Source organism: Otolemur garnettii, unplaced genomic scaffold, assembly GCF_000181295.1.
Source record: "Otolemur garnettii isolate 467f Iridium unplaced genomic scaffold, OtoGar3 scaffold00042, whole genome shotgun sequence".
In the NCBI taxonomy this organism is placed as follows: Eukaryota; Metazoa; Chordata; class Mammalia; order Primates; family Galagidae; genus Otolemur; species Otolemur garnettii.
In genome coordinates, this window is record NW_003852437.1 from 4,329,252 (window position 1) to 4,347,550 (window position 18,299).

The 18,299-nt window shown below is 37.6% G+C and overlaps 1 protein-coding gene across 1 annotated transcript in view; it reads right to left on the reverse strand.

Annotated features, from left to right (window-relative positions):
• UTRN (utrophin) overlaps window positions 1–18,299 on the reverse strand; it is a 513,062-nt gene that overhangs the window by 38,627 nt on the left and 456,136 nt on the right. The window contains exons 61-64 of the mRNA XM_023513504.1: window positions 16,836–16,921; window positions 12,695–12,852; window positions 9,835–10,001; window positions 4,787–4,898 (exon numbers count right to left, since the gene is read on the reverse strand). Coding sequence (XP_023369272.1) covers window positions 4,787–4,898; window positions 9,835–10,001; window positions 12,695–12,852; window positions 16,836–16,921 — 523 coding nt within the window. The remainder of the gene's footprint in view (window positions 1–4,786; window positions 4,899–9,834; window positions 10,002–12,694; window positions 12,853–16,835; window positions 16,922–18,299) is intronic.

An 18,299-nucleotide genomic window follows, 5' to 3' on the forward strand; every position in this document is an offset into this window, starting at 1 on the left:
ATGTAGTCCCTTGGCAGCATCAAGGCCACACGTGGCCTCCAGATCCCCAAATGTAGTCCCTTGGCAGCATCAAGGCCACACGTGGCCTCCAGATCTCCAAATGCAGTCTCTCTGCAAAGTCCAAACTTCACAGAACAAATTCCTTAGAATTGGTTCTGTACAGTTTGGATTCAATCAAATGGCTGCACTCAAAGATCCAGAAGGCCACATGTGGCCCCAGGGCTGCAGGTCCCCACCCCCACTCCCTCTGATGGTATAACGCCAGACACCACTATCATCTGCCTCTTCTACAGACATAACAATGGGCTTCCAAGTGCCACCTCATCTTTAAAATTGCCTCTGTTCCACTTCAGTCACACTTTGGGGTATGGCCAAGGCCTAGGCCTCATTGTTACTAAAAACATGTTTCAGTCCAAAATTTCTAACTTTCACTGAATCTTTCAGTGAAATCTTTCACTGAATGGAATCCTCTCATCCTTCTTTCCACTTCATTAACATGAATAAGTCTCTTCTTTGCCCCATCATCTTGATCTCTAGCCCCTCAACCCCCTTTGGGATTTTTTCAGCCTGGGGATAGCCCCGATTAACCAGAGCATCATTAACACCTTTGAATTTTTCACTCTTGTGGCATCGACTATACCTACTATTTTTTCAATCCAAAGTTGCTGAGCAATGATGGAGTGACAAACCACAAATCTCTGCCAATTAACCTCAGCTGCACTCTTGTGGCAAAGTAGCAAGCAATTTACTCATCTCTTTGTGAATCATGATTGACCCTAGGAGCAATTCCAAACATTTCCCATTCTCCTTAGTGTTTAACGCTATCCAGTTCCCTCTCACTGTCAGCAACTGCATGAACTCTCACTAATCGTATGTGAAAGTCCTCATCCTGGCTCTCTCATTTAAACAAGGACTGTTTCAACTATTATACAGAACAGTCTGGAGGTTACTTAAAAATTTAAAAATAGAACTATCATATGACCCAGCAATCCCCTCATTCCACATAACCAAAAAGTAAATAAATAAATACAATCTTATCTTCAAAAGATATTTGTCCTCCCATGTCAATGGCAGCATTACTCACAATAGCCAAGGCAGGGAATAAATCTAAGAATTCTACAACAGAGGAAGGGATGAAGAAATTGTAGTGTATATGTACAATGGAATATTAATCAGTCTTAAAAAAGAAGGAAATCCTGCCATTTGCAGCAACATAGATGAACTTAGATGTCATTTCACTATGAGAAATAACCCAATTATAGAAAGACAAATACTGCATGTCTCATTTTCATGTGGAATCATAGTAGCTGAGATACAGGGTGGTTACCAGGGGGAAGTAAAGGAGTATATAAACTCTCAGTTATGGAACAAATACGTTCTGAAGATCTAATGTACAGACTGGTGGCTACAGTTAATAATATCCTGTATACATGAAATTCACTACGATAGAACGGAGCTCAAAGTTTACCTTTGGAGATTATCTTTCATCTGTGTTAACAACATAGAGAAATATTGCTAATTTGAATTAAATTTTGGTTATGGAAAACAAAGATAATTTTAAAGAAGATCCAATCAGGGTAATTTTCACTATGAGATTAAATGCTCATAAATTCTTATTCTAATAAAAAAGAAATCTCAAATCTGAACATTTTAAATATAAAATGTAGCTATTTTTAAAATAAATAATAATGCCCAAATTCAAAAGTAAAGTGCACAAGTAACAAGAAAAACATTTGGCTACTCTCTCGATCCAAATGTTTAAAAAATCATTCTAAAAAATATTACATAGTCAGATCCTTGGGGAAAGGTCTGAGCCATTTAACACCCAACTGATGCTGTCGCTGTACTGAACAAATTCACATTTGAGTTTATTTTCTAAGGCAAACATTAAATGAGCTTAGGGAATGTTGGGTCAAAGATGAGTGAACCATAAATAAAGCTCGCTTAAAAAATGAGAGTAAAACATTTAAAGAATATGGGTGAGAAAAAAATTTTGGAAAGCAATTAAGTCATTCATTAGTATTAAATGCAAATGTCCTCTCCAAAACTCAATTTACATATATTTCTTGTTATTTTATAAAACGTTGTAGGGTCAAGGGCAGAAAATAACCTGTGATAGAGATGGTTTATAAGTAGGCTATGATAAGGTCACCATGTAACCTCAGAAAAAAGGACAAGGACCTCCCCAAGTAGGTCTTTAAAAAGGAAGCCATCCTTGTCCAATTCCGGATAAGCTGTAATCTCAGAAAAGATAACAGTGCCTTTTCAAAGACTATGTAGCAAGAAGGATTGTGGATAACTTAACAGATTTTATTTAAATTGGTAGTTGTAGAGTGAAATTCATCTGTGTATCAGTGATTCTCAAGCAAGCTTGTACCGGCCAACCACTGTTAGAGCTATGCAGATTTCTAACTGTTCTAGTATTTTGTAAAATCATTAGGAATTGTTATGTTAAAGACCTAGAAAAATTGTAATTTTATACATCTTTACCATAACAATTTAACATATACTTACTTGATGATATTCCTATTTTAGCATTAGCTCTTTAAAATCAGCTTCCTGTATTTCCATTATCATGTAAATATTAATATTATATTGCCTCCCCAATTCAGATTCGTTGCAGTGATTCCCAGGGTGAGCCATACGACCTGATACCTCTCTCTTTTTCCTACCTCTTACCATTCATCCTTTTGTGAAGGGAAAAACTCCTTCTTTGTCAAATTTGTCCCATATCTTTCAGTTCCTTAGTCACCTCCGTTTCTTTTCTAACTCCAGGGTGGACTTCAAGGATGTGTGTCCTATACAGCTGGACAGAGCTCGGAAGCCCCATGTTCAGAAGGGCCCTGAACTTGGCCCTCCGCTCTGCTGCTGCCATCCTGAAAATCTTAATACTTTTTAAACAAGGGGCCCCATGGTTTCATGTTGCTTGGGTGCTTCAAATTGTGTAGGCAGCGCTCCCTACCGCACTCCACTGTGAAGCAGGCTCCGCTGTCTTTCTGTGCCCCAGTCATGCCAACCTCCCCTCACCTCAGACCCTGTGTGCTCCGTTTCTTCATTCTGCAGTGCCGTCCACTAGCTCTCCACACAGCTGGCTCTTTCCCAACCTTTGGTCTCAACTCCAATGTCAACTTCTCCAGCAGACCTTACCTGACTTCTTTGTCTAAAGCCCTTCTTCTAAGCATTCTGTGCTATGATCCATTTGTTTCCTTCAAGGCACTTGACTCTGCTCAAGACCCCCCATGCTCCCCTTCTGCTCCTCCAGTGTCCCCTGAAAACATCCTGTCACCTCAGTACAAATCAAAGTGTGTACATATACGTGTACACAAACACACAGTCAGTCCATTATTGATTAAAATCTGTCCTTAACGAGTGTCTGGCTTTATCTTTGACCATAGCACCTGAAATATAAGTGTTCAATATTAATTTGTTGGATGAATAAGTAAGTTAATAACAGTAATAAATGATGCTTCATGGAGCAATTTTTCTGGAGATTTTTTTCCCCCTGGTTAAAGCTATTATGCAGTTTGGGTATTTCATCCATTATAATTCAGCAGCCTTTTCTAGAGATGTCCTCCCTATACCAGGGCCCTTATTTACTTGAAATAAGATACCTAAGAATGTGAGATTTATATGTGTGTACATTATAAGTTTTGCTGCCTTTCTGTCAATTTATGATCCCAGAAAGGAATTCGATTTCTTAAACCAAAGAAAATGTGCAGCTTTGTAAGTTCTGGCACTCTTTGGAAGGAAAGTAAAGAACAGCCATTGACAACATGATGACAACTCCAGAAAAATCAGCTTAAGCTCAAAGAGCAACAAGAACCAGCGTCCAATGCCGAGGGAGGGGGGCTGTAGTAAAACTCCAACATTAACAAAGTGTGATGAGAATATAAAGTGAGGTAAACCTCTCAGGTTTGCAACTGGGCATCAATTATTTTGGCTACAAAAATACTCATAATCCTTGACTCAGATCCTCTACTCTAGTGCTTTACTCTATGAAAGTATAATTTATGTAATATATGGAAAGCTATCTTCACAAACATGTTTATGAGTGGTGTTTATAATATTAAAAATGAAAAATAAACTAAATGTCCAAATTTAAGGGAAATGATTTACTAAATTGGAGTAATTTTACTCAATTAAAAAGTTTGTTATTGGGAAAAATTACCCTGTGCGACAAGTTGGAGAAATATTTACTATACGAAATTTCTGAGTTAAATATTTAAGAACAAAAATACATGAATATAAAGATCAAATCTTAACAAAATCAGACAAATAGAAAAATGTTTATAGGCAGTTGATTCAAGAGCTGGATAAAAATAAATAAAATCTTAAAATCAGACATGTAGAAAAAACATTAAAACGTAGCTTAAGAGGTAGATTTATGAACAATATGTTTAATTTCTTTATTTTTTGTGAATGTAAGATTTATGAAGATATATTTTAAATATGTCTAAAAGAAACATGGTTTTTCATTGCATAATATCATTTTCCATGTAGGCCAGTGTGAGCTCTTAAAAGAGCTTGCTGTCTAAATATTTCAGTTTAAAATCAAAATACAAATGTAAAAAATGTTAATAAATTAATTTTTCAGACGGAAAGTATACTTTTCTGCATTAATTCAACATAGATGTGTTTACTTAAAAGAAAACAAAAAACACAGTTAAGCGACCTTGAATATTATCTTTTTTCCCCCCAAACATGTTAAATTTAAATGAATTGAACAAAATTTTAGACACTATTTAATTCCAAAGCAATGTATTAAAAACAATGGCTTGGTACTTACGGGGATACAATATTCCACCATTGGGTAATGCAATTTGTGACCTTTTGCTGTTCGACCAGAAAAAAAGCAACTCTGGCAGACATCGTAATTAAAATGCTTTAGACTTCTATACCTAAAGAGAAGAAAAGAAGATCCATTGGCTTGCATTCCTATTATTTAGTCCAAATCAATCATTTGTGGTAAGGAATCTCATTTATCCAAATCACGAAGGAAATAAAGTAAAATTCGGGATTTCAAGTCTCTAAAACAGGGGTCCTCAAACTTTTTAAACAGGGGGCCAGTTTACTGTCCCTCAGACTGTTAGAGGGCCGGACTGCGGGCCCTGGGACGAGTCGGCCGCTAAGCAGGACAGGCAGTGGCGGCAAAAACACCCGGCGGGCCGGATAAATGTCCTAGGTGGGCTGCATGTGGCCTGCGGGCCGTAGTTTGAGGACACCTGCTCTAGAACATGTGTCCATGTGTTTATAAATGATGAAGAGACAAATATTCATGTCTGAAGATGTTCTTTACTGTTTCTTTTCTTCCATGGAAAATGATAGAGAAGGAAAGAATTGTATTTGTCAGCTTGGCAGATCACATTTTAAAATATCAATTATACCATCAATTAGAAATGAAGCCTGAAATTCCTTCACAAAGGTATTAGTTTCTTCATTTCATTTGTATACTTGGCTTAAACTAGTCATTAGAAAAAAAAAATTAAAATAGAGAAAGGCCCTAGAAGAGGAACAACCTAAATGACACCTTTATCACAATGCATTCTGGAATGGAAATGGTGTTTTTAGACTTCTCACTTAAGAGTGACAATGCACATTAATTTCCATTTGCAGAATCGTATTTAGAGGAGTGAAACTCTAAATAGATGATGGTATTTTCTATAGATCTGAGCGGAAAACGTCTTCTCTTGAATCTTCCATGCTGTTACCATGGCTAGTGGAACTAAGAATATGAATTATACTCATATGTACAGGAAGAAATGAAATGACAGGACCAACAGAAGGAAAAGGACACACAATTTAAAGGTTATGTGAGATTAATATAGTCAACTATGAAGGGCTGAGTAGCTTCTAAAATGACCTGCAAAACCACTTGCAAATCAATCTGAAGGAACTCAGTCTCCACGCACTATCACCAGCTTACTTTCTCAAGGTTTGAAACAATCACATACAGTATCTGTCGACCCACCGGCATGGTTTGACAAAGATGACTGGCATCTTTTCTTCTACCAAGAATTGTGTTTATTGCTGAATACTCCCTTGGCAGATAGCCAATATCCCTGTTTCGTTGGTAAGAGACCCTTGTGCTGTTAGTCCATGTTAGCAAAGTGCCCTGTGAAAAAGACTATTTCTCAGTCTCTCTTGCTGATAGTGGTGACCACTGCAAGTTGAAGTCACTGGGTGGGAATTCTAGTTGGTATTTCAAGGGACGACACAGTTGGGAAGAGGCAAGCTCCGTCTTCCTTATTCCTGAAAATGAACCTGACATCCGCAAGCGCCATCTTGTTAGCATGAGGTGACCTTAAAGGTGGAAGTCAGATATTAGGGGTGACAGAGAATAAAAACAGAACTGGGGACCCAGGACAATACAGAGGAACCAGATCAGCCTTGCATCGCCTACCTACACACTTTGTTTACAAGAAAAAAAAATATTTTTTTTATTTATGCAACTAATGTATCTATTTATGCTACTATAAAGTGGTTACATGGGATTCCAACTGAAAAAAAAAATTCCCAGCTAACAAAACAATCTGTAAATCTAAGATTTAACTAAAATTTAATTTGAAAGTAATCAGTGAAATGCTCCAGCAGTATTTATAAAAGTTTGGAGAAAGTGTGCATATCCAGAGGAAGAGCGTGCTAGACAATCTAAAGTCAAGTGTATTTTACAATGCAAATACTCCTCTATCTTTATTTCTGCACTTGGCTTTTCATTCTTCCTGTAGCCTCAGAGAAGGAGGTATCTCTTTACAACTAACAGCTAATCAGACCTCTTCTACCTTAGCCCCATTTTACTATTGGAATCATTCTTACATTCATTCCCTTCATGCATAATCTTTATACAAAATTAAGTCAGCATTAGCGTAAAGAAATGTTTGCTTGGCCCTGTCTCTAAGCCAGGTATCAACTAGAGACATAGTTCTCTTTCATTTGGAAACTAAAACTTTTAGATGCATGATCATATTCTCGACATAGAAAGAAGACAGTATATTATCTACCACCTTGCCATTTTCAATATCCTGACTTACTTTCAAGTCAGAGCTAGAATTCTTGAACAAGCTCTTTGCACATAATGACCTACTTATTAATATCTTCCTGAGCTTGAGACCTACCTTCCATCCTTATCACGACATGGAATGCATTCTAAGGTTCCCAGTGACTACTCCTGATTCAAAGGTCTGTTCTCACATAAGATCTTTTTAGAATCTCTCTGCTGTACACATACGTCTACCATCTTTCTAAAGCCTTCTTTTTGATTTCCACAACACTATGCTTCCCTCCCTAAATAAAACTGCTCATCTTTCTGCCCCTGAAATCCCTCTTTTCCATCTGCCTTCTACTCAGTAGCATCATTGCCCAGGTTTTTCTGTTATGTCCACTTAATGGATAAATTCAGTGACCTACCTGTAAGCTTAGCTACTATCCCACGAATGATGTTACTGGTAATCATGAAAAGAGCTAATATTTACTGACTAAGCAGTAAATTGTTGTTTGTGGTAGGTACTTCCCTAGATGCTTTTCATGTGGCCACTTTCCCTGTGAGGAAACACTCATTGAATTTGAAGTTGAAGAAACTCAGGTTCAGGAAGGCCGAGTAACTTATGCAAAGTCTTAGAGCTAAATAGCAGATCCACAAGGCAAATCCAAGCAGCGTAACTGCAGAGCTAGTTCTTAACACACTGTCTCCTGCACTTCCTGTTCAGCCTTGCTCGCTGACCACTGGTCCACTTCTTATCTTCCTCACGGAAATGCTTACAGGTAAATTTTATGTTAATACCAAAAACATAAATGCCTGAAATTTAACACTTAACATTGTTTACCCTTTATGATGAGTCTTTCATATTTTTCTTATGAATTATTTCAAGTTCATTCAAAAGTCGAGAGAATAATCTATGGATCAACAACTCAGCTGTTAAATATTAATATTTTGCTACAGTTACTTAAGGCCATTTTTTATTCAAGAAATTAAACTTTAAAGGTCATTCAAATATTAATGTTTTTTTTAGAATCTTTTGTCCTGCCCTTCACTCTCCACATCCACGGTCTATGAGAAATCTGATCCCTCACGGCATCTCAATAGCTGTATATGACAGATTTTACATAAGCCAGTTTCTTCCCAAATCACCTAATCCAGTTATTTCTTTTGGCTTCACATTACAGTTTATATTCAGTGTAATATTTTTGGTTTCATAATTAAAGTCCTAAATCAACTGTTTTTTTTTTTCAGTATAATTTAATTACTTCTTAATATCCTTCCTCTCCTAAAAAAGCTAATCTGCTTTTCAAAACCACCATGATTAAGAACACAAAAAGTCTGGATTCCAGAACCAAAACGATCTGGATTTGAGGATTTGAATCTCAACTCCATCTCTGCTCTTCGGTCACCTGGCCTCAGGCAAGTTGCCTAATCTTTGAATCCTACTTCCTTAATGTGTCAAATAGAGATAATGCTCCCGATCTTACAGAGCTTTTAGGAAAAGTAAAGAAAACAACAAATGGAATACATTTTAGCAGTGTCTGGCATATGTAGTATAGTAAACAATACACTGTGGTGATTATGGGCTCTGATAACTCTATTTCCCATGTGGGTTATTTTCCAGTAGTATCTGAGCTTGCCACATTCCAGCAATTTCCTCTCCTTGTCTATGTCTACCACGTTCTTCTAACTTAACCATTCCAAGAACTCCCTGTGTGTAAACTGTCCTTCTGACATTTGCGCTCTCACTCCATGGGGGCATCTGCTACCTTGCCTCTGTGCTGGGCTCATGCAGACTCTTCTTCACAGTAACCACCTGCCTGTCCATCTTCTCAGGACACACAGTGGCAAGGCCCTCTGAAATTAGCCCACTTTAGACAGTGTTCCTAATTATATCACAAAGTACACAGGACAGAACAAGAAATTTAAATTCTGTTTCTTATGTTAGCCACCCACTGAGAATGCAACGATGTGCTTCATACAAACTATTATGATGATAAAGCCAGTCAAATGAAAGGAATCCTGTCTGGTTCAAGATACGGGCACTATGACTATACACAGCAACCACCAATCCCAGCCCTCCCGATTTGAGTCTTCATGGAAGGCTCTCCATCAGGTGTGAATGAAAGGTGGGTTCCTCTGCTGGGAGGCTTCTGTTGGTTCCCAGTAGACTTCCAAATTAAACTCGGCCTTTTTTTCTAGATTTCTCTCAGAAGAGGAATGTAGTGTATATTCTAAGAGGTCAAATGAATCCTTATCTTAAGGGAGCAAAGGACGAGGATGGGCAAAAAACTTCATCTTAGGACAAACCATAGACTCTCTCAGTCTGCTTTGGGGTCACAAACTGAAGAGTCTAACATGATTACATCAAAGTACAACATTCAGCAGCACTCCTCAGGGGAGGCCAACAGTAGGGCTAATTAATGTACTTCCCATCAGACTTGGCAGAAGTAACAAAAAGTACCTTGCTTACTTCTCAGCTAATATTTAAATGTCACTTCCTGCTTGCTAAGTTTGACCTCACAGATCTCAGAATATCTATCAACTTCCATCACTGCTATATATTTATAATCAGGCATGCAATTATCATGCATGAACATTTGTGTGACCCAATTAGGCATTTATAAATTTCTCTGGTTCTTGATGTAAGTAGTATAAATAACAATACCACTACTACTAATGATAATACTAATAAAATAAGCTTCATGGAGAGGTACAAGAAAGAATGCCATTTTTATGCTGAACATCCTTTCTTTTTAGGAACCTCCCAATGGGAACTGGAAATGGACGCTGGTAAACCACTGAGCTTACAGAAATGAGAAAGAAAACAGTCTGCTGCCAGCACTGGTGCATCTCACCTGAACCCAACAATCGGACATTCTTTACAGATGTTGCATTTGGCCTGATGTTTTGCAGTCTCAGCTGCTGCCACTCGATGTAAGACTGGCAGCCACACCATGGACTGCGGCTCCAAACGCATCCAGTCTATAAACTCCTTCACGCTTATCTCAGGCTTGTTGTTATTCTGGTGAAGAAACAAATATGTTAAGAGCGGAGAGAACGGCTTCACGTAAACTGCAGCTACATAATCTTCTGAGAATCTGTGCAGAAGGGGAAAGTTACATAACTCTTTCCAGGTCAGTTAAGTCACAAAAGCTTTAAGGTTCTCCCAGGCAAGAAAATTCCAGAAATTAAAAGTAGAAAAAGCAGGCTGGGCATGGTGGCTCATGCTTGTAATCGTAGCACTCTGGGAGGCCGAGGCGGGTGGATTACTTGAGCTCAGGCGTTAGAGACCAGCCTGAGCAAGAGTGAGATCCTGTCTCCATTAAAAATAGAAAAAAACAAAACAAAACAATTTTGCCGGGCATTGTGGTGGGTGCCTATAGTCCCAGCTACTTGGGAGGCTGAAACAGAAGGATCACTTGAGCCCAGGAGTTTGAGGTTGCTGGGACCTATGAAGTCATAGCACTCAACTGAGTGAGACTACTCTGTCCCCCAAAAAGAAAAAAAAAAGTAGAAAAAGCAGAAATTGTTATACAGGAAGAAGATAAAAATACTACTACTTTAATATACTCAGATTAAAAGAAAAAAAAGCAAACCCCAAACCACACAATTCTAGGTCACCTGTTCACACAAATAATTTAATTCTATAAAGTTCATTCATATACGACAATAAAAATTTGTTCCAGTAAAGACTCACTGATAAATGTTACACAGCTGGAGGCTGCTGTAAATGCCAAGCAAAGGCCTGTTACGTCACCACACTGGAGGCTTTGTTATAAAGAATGTACTTTGCAGGATTTTCAAATTCATCACGAGAAATTATACAAAACTTCTCAATCCCACTTCAAATCTAATTTTCATATGTGCAGAATTAAATCTCTACCAGTATTGGCTCAGCCCCTATAGCTCAGTGAGTAGGGTGTGGGCCACATATACTGAAGCTGGTGGGTCCGAGCCTGGCCCGGGCCTGCTAAACAACAATGACGACTGCAACCAAAAATAGCCAGGCATTGTGGTGGGTGCCTGTAGTCCCAGCTACTTGGGAGGCTAAGGCAAGAGAATTGCTTAAGCCCAAGAGCATGAGGTTGCCGTGAGCTGTCACGTGATGGCACTCTACTGAGGGTAACATAGTGAGACTCAAAAAAAAAAAAAAAAAATTTTCTACCAACATCATTCTCCTGCTGTGTTGAGGTCATTCTGTGAACCAACACATGTGACTATAAATCATATTTAGAATTTTCAGTTGGTTTTTTTTTTTTGTATTTCTAAAATAAGAAAAAAGGCCATTATAAAATGTAATAACCCATGACATCAATTCTTCTCAAAGATATGGTGTGAGCATTTTTTTTTTTTCCTCAGCAAAGATAAATCACTGGCTGTGCTTTGGCAAAATGTCTGTAGGCTTGTACTTCATGCATACGTGCAACACCAGTAGTAATATTTCTAAATGCCTTATACACGGTAAACATTAAAGAGAAACTAAAATACTTTCCTAGTTTAATATGAGCAACTTGGATCAGTATGAAACTTTGTACATCATTCATTTTTTGCACGTATATTGTCAAAGAGAATACTATTTTAATAATATCTTTATATTTTAAAAAAATCTTACCTAGAAAGAACACAGGGCATTTTTATTTATTGATTTAATGAAGATTTATTAAAGTAGCTATGATATTCAAGGCACTTTACACAGGGATGTGCTATATTCTATATGTTTGTGTCTTCCCAAAATTCATATATTAAAACTTAACTCTTAAGGGAACGGTATTAGGAGGTGGACCCTTTGGCAGGTGTTTAGGTCATGAGGGTGGGGCCATCATGAAGGGGATTAGTGGCCTTATAAAACAGGCTTGAGGGAGCTCATTCACTCCTTCCACCACATGAGGACACAGCAAGAGGGCAAAATGAACCAGAAAATGGGGCTTTATCAAGTGCTGAATCTACTTGGCACCCTAATCTTGGGCTTCTCAGCTTCTAGAATTGTGAAAATAAATTTCTGTTGTTTATAAGCCACCCAGTTTATGGTATTCTGTTACTGCACTCTGGATGGTGTGAGACAGAACACAGCAGGAAAAAGACATAGTCTTTGCTTTGAGAGCTTAGATTCCTATAGAAGAAACAAACACCAAGCAATGAATTAGATACAGTTCAGCCTGGAACTGTAACTGTGATGATGAGCATGAGAAGGAAGAGAAAGAGGATATTAAGATGAACACAGTAGAAAACCACAATCTCCTCTGAAAAAGTGAGAGAAAGATTTCAGGAAGACATGAGAGTTAAGCTAAAAGGCAAGAGGGAATAAGGATCAGGAATGAGAAGGGAGTTAGTGGGCAGAGAGGAAGGAGGGGAATTCTGAACAAGAGGCACAGTCCAAAGGCTCTAAGGCAGGAATCGGGGCACTAACATCGCCTGGCTGCAAAGCACAGAGGAAGGGGAGGTGTGGAAATGAGGAAGCCAGGGTGTGGGGAAAAAGGAAAATCTTTAACCTCACAGCACAGGTTAAAGATTCCAGATTATATCCAAAGAAAAACAGTAAGCGTCCTTGCAGGGGTCACTATTCCTCAAATCAAATACGCCTTAAGAAATAAAATACAAACGTACTGGTACCCAAAGTCTTCCACCGCTTGGTCTCGGCATGAACTCCCTACTGCATTTCTCAGAACATCCTCTCCACCCCTCCCCACCATGCGCTGTGCTGATCTTTGCGCTTACCTGTTGGAAGCAGCTGCGGACACTAGGCTCAATGTTACTGCCTCCGAAAGCCGCTACTTCTCCCAGCTGCCGGGGGATCTGGATGGCATCATGAAGCAACAGGCCCAGCTGCCTCTGGTCACACATTTCCGTGGGCCCCGCCACCTCCTTGAAGAGAACTGCAAGCAGAAGCCAGAGGGCTAGTACCTTCCCTTCGCTACAGTGCTCTTTTACTTAAAGCATGCCTTTGGGAATGTGGATTGAACTGTGCACATTACAAAAAAAATTTCAGGGGGACGTGAATCAGATGATTTGTCTCCTGAAGTCCAGTGATTTTAATATTCTGTGGGTCTGTAACCAGGAAGTAGTTACCCATGTGCTTCTTCACATAATCTAATATCCCCTGTGCATACCTATAAATAGATCAATAAAGACGTATTTGCTTCGTAGTGAGACAAATGGTTGTGGGTTAATTTTATCGTCTTTGTAGGGACTTTTCTGCTTCCTGAGGAAGATAATGAACTAAAACAAAGCTGCTCTCATGACTTGTCAAAGGAATAAATATACCTTAAATAACCGACCTTTAAATTTCAACAGATTTGTTTACAAAAGTTTTATGTTCACTCCTAAATTCAATATTCTATTAAATATATGTTTTTAGCTTCTTCTAAAGATTTTTATGCTCAAATCTATTTTATGTAAAAAACATTAAAAAGTCCAAGAACTTGTATTTAGTTGTTTCTAGGGCCAATCGATTTTTATTCCCTTTTCCATTCATAAAAAACCATTGATCTATTTTATAATTTTTTAATTTAATAAAATATATACTTCTTTGCAGTATTGAGTCATCTTCTATTCACCATATGCAATATTTTGAAGATTAAAATTCTTACTGTATTTCCAATAATAAAGCTAATATGCTGAGAGGTTACTTTTGGAATAGGGAAGAGTTTCAAAGAAAAACAATCCACTTTCTTATAGAAATTAACAGTTTATGGGAAGACATTTTCCGGTTCTAAAAATTCAAGAGCACACAAAATCTAAAGTCTTTCATATGAAGTTATCCGTGAATAGAACAAAAGTAATATTTATTTAATCCTAAAAAATATTTGTAGGCAATACCTGATAAATGACTATCAGACTGAAATACATCATTCTCTTTTTAAAAGGAAATAATGTCAAATCTAACACTGTCAACAGTGGATTTTGAAACTACTAAACTAAGTGTGGTGATATTGACACAGTAATTCCAATGAAATGTGGCTTCAATTATAAGTATGCATACAGCAAAGAATTCAATTAAGATAAATTATTTTTATTATTATTTCACTTCAATTTGGTTAGAGCTCTACTTGTGTTTGTTCATTTTTTAACAAATAAGACTATCATAGCCAAAAATATTTATCTAGGAGTTTTATTATGATGCTCATTTTAAACCTGATCCTGGGAAGAGGCTTATTAAATAAATATGAAGTTGATGCATAAGTGTAATAATCTCTACAGAGAAGGGCACATTTTCAGCAAGATCAACTGTGCCCACCCTTTCCTCTTGTGAGGCAAGTAGCCACACTACTCTGCTTCTAGTAAGGGACTCACATAAAACCTAAGAAGAAAAATGTCCTTCAACATTTTAGCATATTTCTAAACTCTTTAAAGAGTGCACTTTTTTAACGTTATATTCAGACATAAAAGCTGATGGCAGGGTGTGGGAGTGGGTCACAAGAGGAAAGCCACCATCTAAAGCCCAAATCCCTGCACAAACACCAGGATATTGTTAGAACCTAATCTGGGATATTTTCAGGAGACCATGAAGACAGAGGTGCAGGAGGGTGAAGCCCACCCCCACACAATGGCCATTAAAGCTCAACATTCAGATGGATACCACACGACCCTGGACGGTGCCTTTGCTATTGAGTTTGAACAGCAAATTGTCTTAAATATTAATTCTAACAAAGGAAATAATAACGAGGAGGTGTTCTGACATCACTGGAATCAGAGTTGCTAAGGATCCAAAGTAAAAAGCAAAAACAAAACCCCAAAATATTCTAGAGTTTGGATAGCCCAGAAAAGACCTAGAGTAAAACTTGCAACCCAAGAGATTTCCTATTTAATTAAGTCCTGAAATTGCATACTTTGTGGATTAAATTAAATATCAGAAATTTTCATCACAGAGGCTTTGGCTTTCCCTGCCCAAATCTGCAAGTTGAATGTTGAATTATGGTAAGTAGAAGCTTTGAGGTTGAATTTGCATTTGTTTCAAATACAGCTCCATAATGGGGTCTGTTACTTTCAGAGAAACCTACTTCTTTCAGGAGCACAAGAAAACCTTGACTCCTAGATGAAATACACATCCTTTACTAATTTTGGAACTCTGATGCTTTCATTAACATTTTCATTTCTGTATCATTGTAGAAACTACTTTGGAAATTAAAGTCTTTTCACCATTGTGATGCTGAAGACTACTGAAATTCCGGATAAATTGCCACAAAACAAAAGCATCAGGCGAGCGTTTTTCTGCCTGGCTTACTAGACTCTCACTCCATCACCCCGGATCTTACAATCAGCTTTTAACTTTATACAAATCCATGCACGTTTTCACTGACATTTTTGACAAACTACGTAGGACAAGCAAGCCATCATGTTCTGGATATGAAATTCAAAATCACACAACCTCAGAGTGATCCCGGAAAGTGAAAGTTTTTGAAATGTTTGAATGTTCACCTAAGACACAAAACTTAAAGTTTATGGGACCTATGATCAAATATCCTCTTCCTTTTTGGAATCATTCAATTCATGAAATGTCCTTAACTTTCTCCCACAAACAAATGTGGATTTATTAGTAAACAACCATTTGGGAATATGCATGGCAGGATTGAGTTACTCACATTTTAGGGACAAAATTAAATCAACAGATATGTTATATGTGTTAAGAGTTTGGAGACTTAGCAGCAACTGCTACCATTTATTTACCACCTGCTATTTCTAGGTACTTTAAACATGTTATCTTTAATCCCTTTTGAAACAGGAATTATCTGCTTCAGTTTTCAGTTGAAGAAAGTTCACTAAATTTCAGCCTCCTGAACTGTGAAAGGGGTAATATTGCCTCTTATGCAGCAGCATTCAGTGGAATTATAGAACCTGCCAAATACACTGGGCTATTAAGTGGTAGAGATTTGAAGGCAGGTCTTTCTGGCTCCTGTGCTTGTGCCCCTCCCAATGCCAAGATGCCTTTTATTAACTGGCAACTAAAGGGGCACCACTGATTTATTAGGGGAAATATGGATAATATTTGTATTATTTGATTCAATAATAAAAACCAAAAAGACTTTTATTGCTTTTAATTTTGTCACAACAATAAAATACTGTGCATTTGAGCTTATCTTCTGGGTATGTCCATAAAGGCTCTAAACCATTTTAACTTTTTTTTTCTTAAGCATTGGAAGTATACAGAAATAGAAAAAAATGGGGCGATTTGGAGAACAAAAATTTTAAGATCTATTTCTAACCCCATGCCTTGCTGGATTCTTAATCTACCTCACCATTCATTTTCTTTTCTTTTCTTTCTTTCTTTTTTTTTTTTTTTTTTGAGACAGAGTCTGAAGCTGTCACTCTGGGTAGAGTGCCATTGCATCACAGCTCATAGCAACCTCAAACTCTTAGGCGTAAGCAATTCTCTTGCCTCAGCCTCCCAAGTAGCTGGGACTGCAGGTGCCCACCACAATGCCCAGCTAGTTTTTTTTGTTGTTGTTGTTGTAGTTGTCATTGTTGTTTGGCAGGCCCGGGCGGATTTGAATCTGCCAGCTCCAGTGTATGTGGCTGGTACCCTAGCCGCCTGAGCTACAGGTGCTGAGCCACACCATTCATTTTCTCAGCTGGAAAATGGAAATCCCAATGCCTACACTATGGGGAGATTATTCTAATAATTCAATGAGATATAATTTGTAGTCAGTTCTCAGTCCATCAAGGCACCACACCTCTTAGACCTATAATTAATTAGCTTTTAAGCCCAAATCTTTTTGCAACCCTTTGTCTAACTTGGTACACACAGAGTAAGGGTTAAAAACATGGAAGCTGTTATTACTAGCAGATCATTCAAAGTAAGTCCCCAATAAAATTTTTATGATAATTATTATTACTAACAACACTTAAAGGTCTTACATACATCTGTATTTTTCCTCCAGAAGACCTTTAGAGAGAGACATCAATCCAATCTTCAGACTCTGCACTCTAATTTTTCCAGTTCGACCCCTGAAATTATAGGAATTTTAATGTAGTTAAATGCATGTAAAACTGTATACTGTATGTCAATTATTTCTGAATATCCATTTTCTTGAGGGCAAATCATTAAAACACAATTGCATATTAAAGATATAATTTTCTATACACTTCAACAATTAATATTAAACCTTGGTCACAATTTCACAACATATTTTAAGAGTGTGTTTGGCTAAGTCTGGAAGAAAACTCAGCCAGAAGTCATTTTACATCTAACACATGAATAAGAAGAACAAATTATTATTTTTTTTTTTTAGATGGAGCCTCAAGCTATCCCCCTGGGTAGAGTGCCATGGCATCATAGCTCACAGAACCCTCCAACTCCGGGGCTCAAGCAAGTCTCCTGCCTCAGCCTCCCAAGTAGCTGGGACTACAGGCGCCTGCCACAGTGCCCGGCCATTTTTTGGTTGCAGCCATCATTGTTGTCTGGTGGGCCCGGGCTGGGGATTCGAACACACTACCTTAGGTGTATGTGGCTGGCGCCTTAGCCGCTTGAGCCACAGGCGCTGAGCCAAGAAGAACAAATTAAAGCAAAATGAAAATGGTAATTATAAAGCTGAAAAGATTTTATACTCATAAATGTTATAAATTAAAACCTATCTGTTAATAATTATAAATCTAAGATTCAAATTAGCTAGAACTACATCTACACAGTACACATGACTTATTACAGCAAGTGAAGCCTAGTGATATATCTAAAAACAAATGTTAAGAAAACTGATTGGAAAATTAGCTCTATCCGACGGCTTGCAACCTCCCGAGTACTTAAACACTCTTTGTCTTCGTTCACTTTGGTCTCTATCAGTGCAGTTTCTGCAAATTACTATTGTAATTTTAAGAGTCGACCTTAGACAGGTGTGAAATCTCTATGTGGGGAACTATCAAATTATAATTAAAACAGAATGCATTAATTAATCAACAGTAGGGAATAGTTTCAGACTATGCTAATGAGAAACTATTTCAATTTCACTTAAAAGTTGACTAGGTGAAAAATTTTATTTTATCACGAAACGCGGGGAATTGTTTTATTTGATAGCTTATCAAGGAATTACTGAATTAATTATCTACCAAATTTTAAGTCACAGTCCTAGATCCTAGGGATTTAAAAAAAACTGTAAAAATAATACGATATGATTCTGGCCATGGAATAGCACATACTGCAGAGAGAAGTCTTTAGTACCATCTTTATGCTCCAGATTCAGGAATGTTTTCAGTTTAGGTTTTTATTGTCAATTTTCTGATGATATGTTTTTTAACACACAAACACAGTACACCGAAAGCCTATAACCAAATGTTTCCACAATCATATGAATACATACAATTTAGTAATTTATAGTATTTTTTTTTTTTT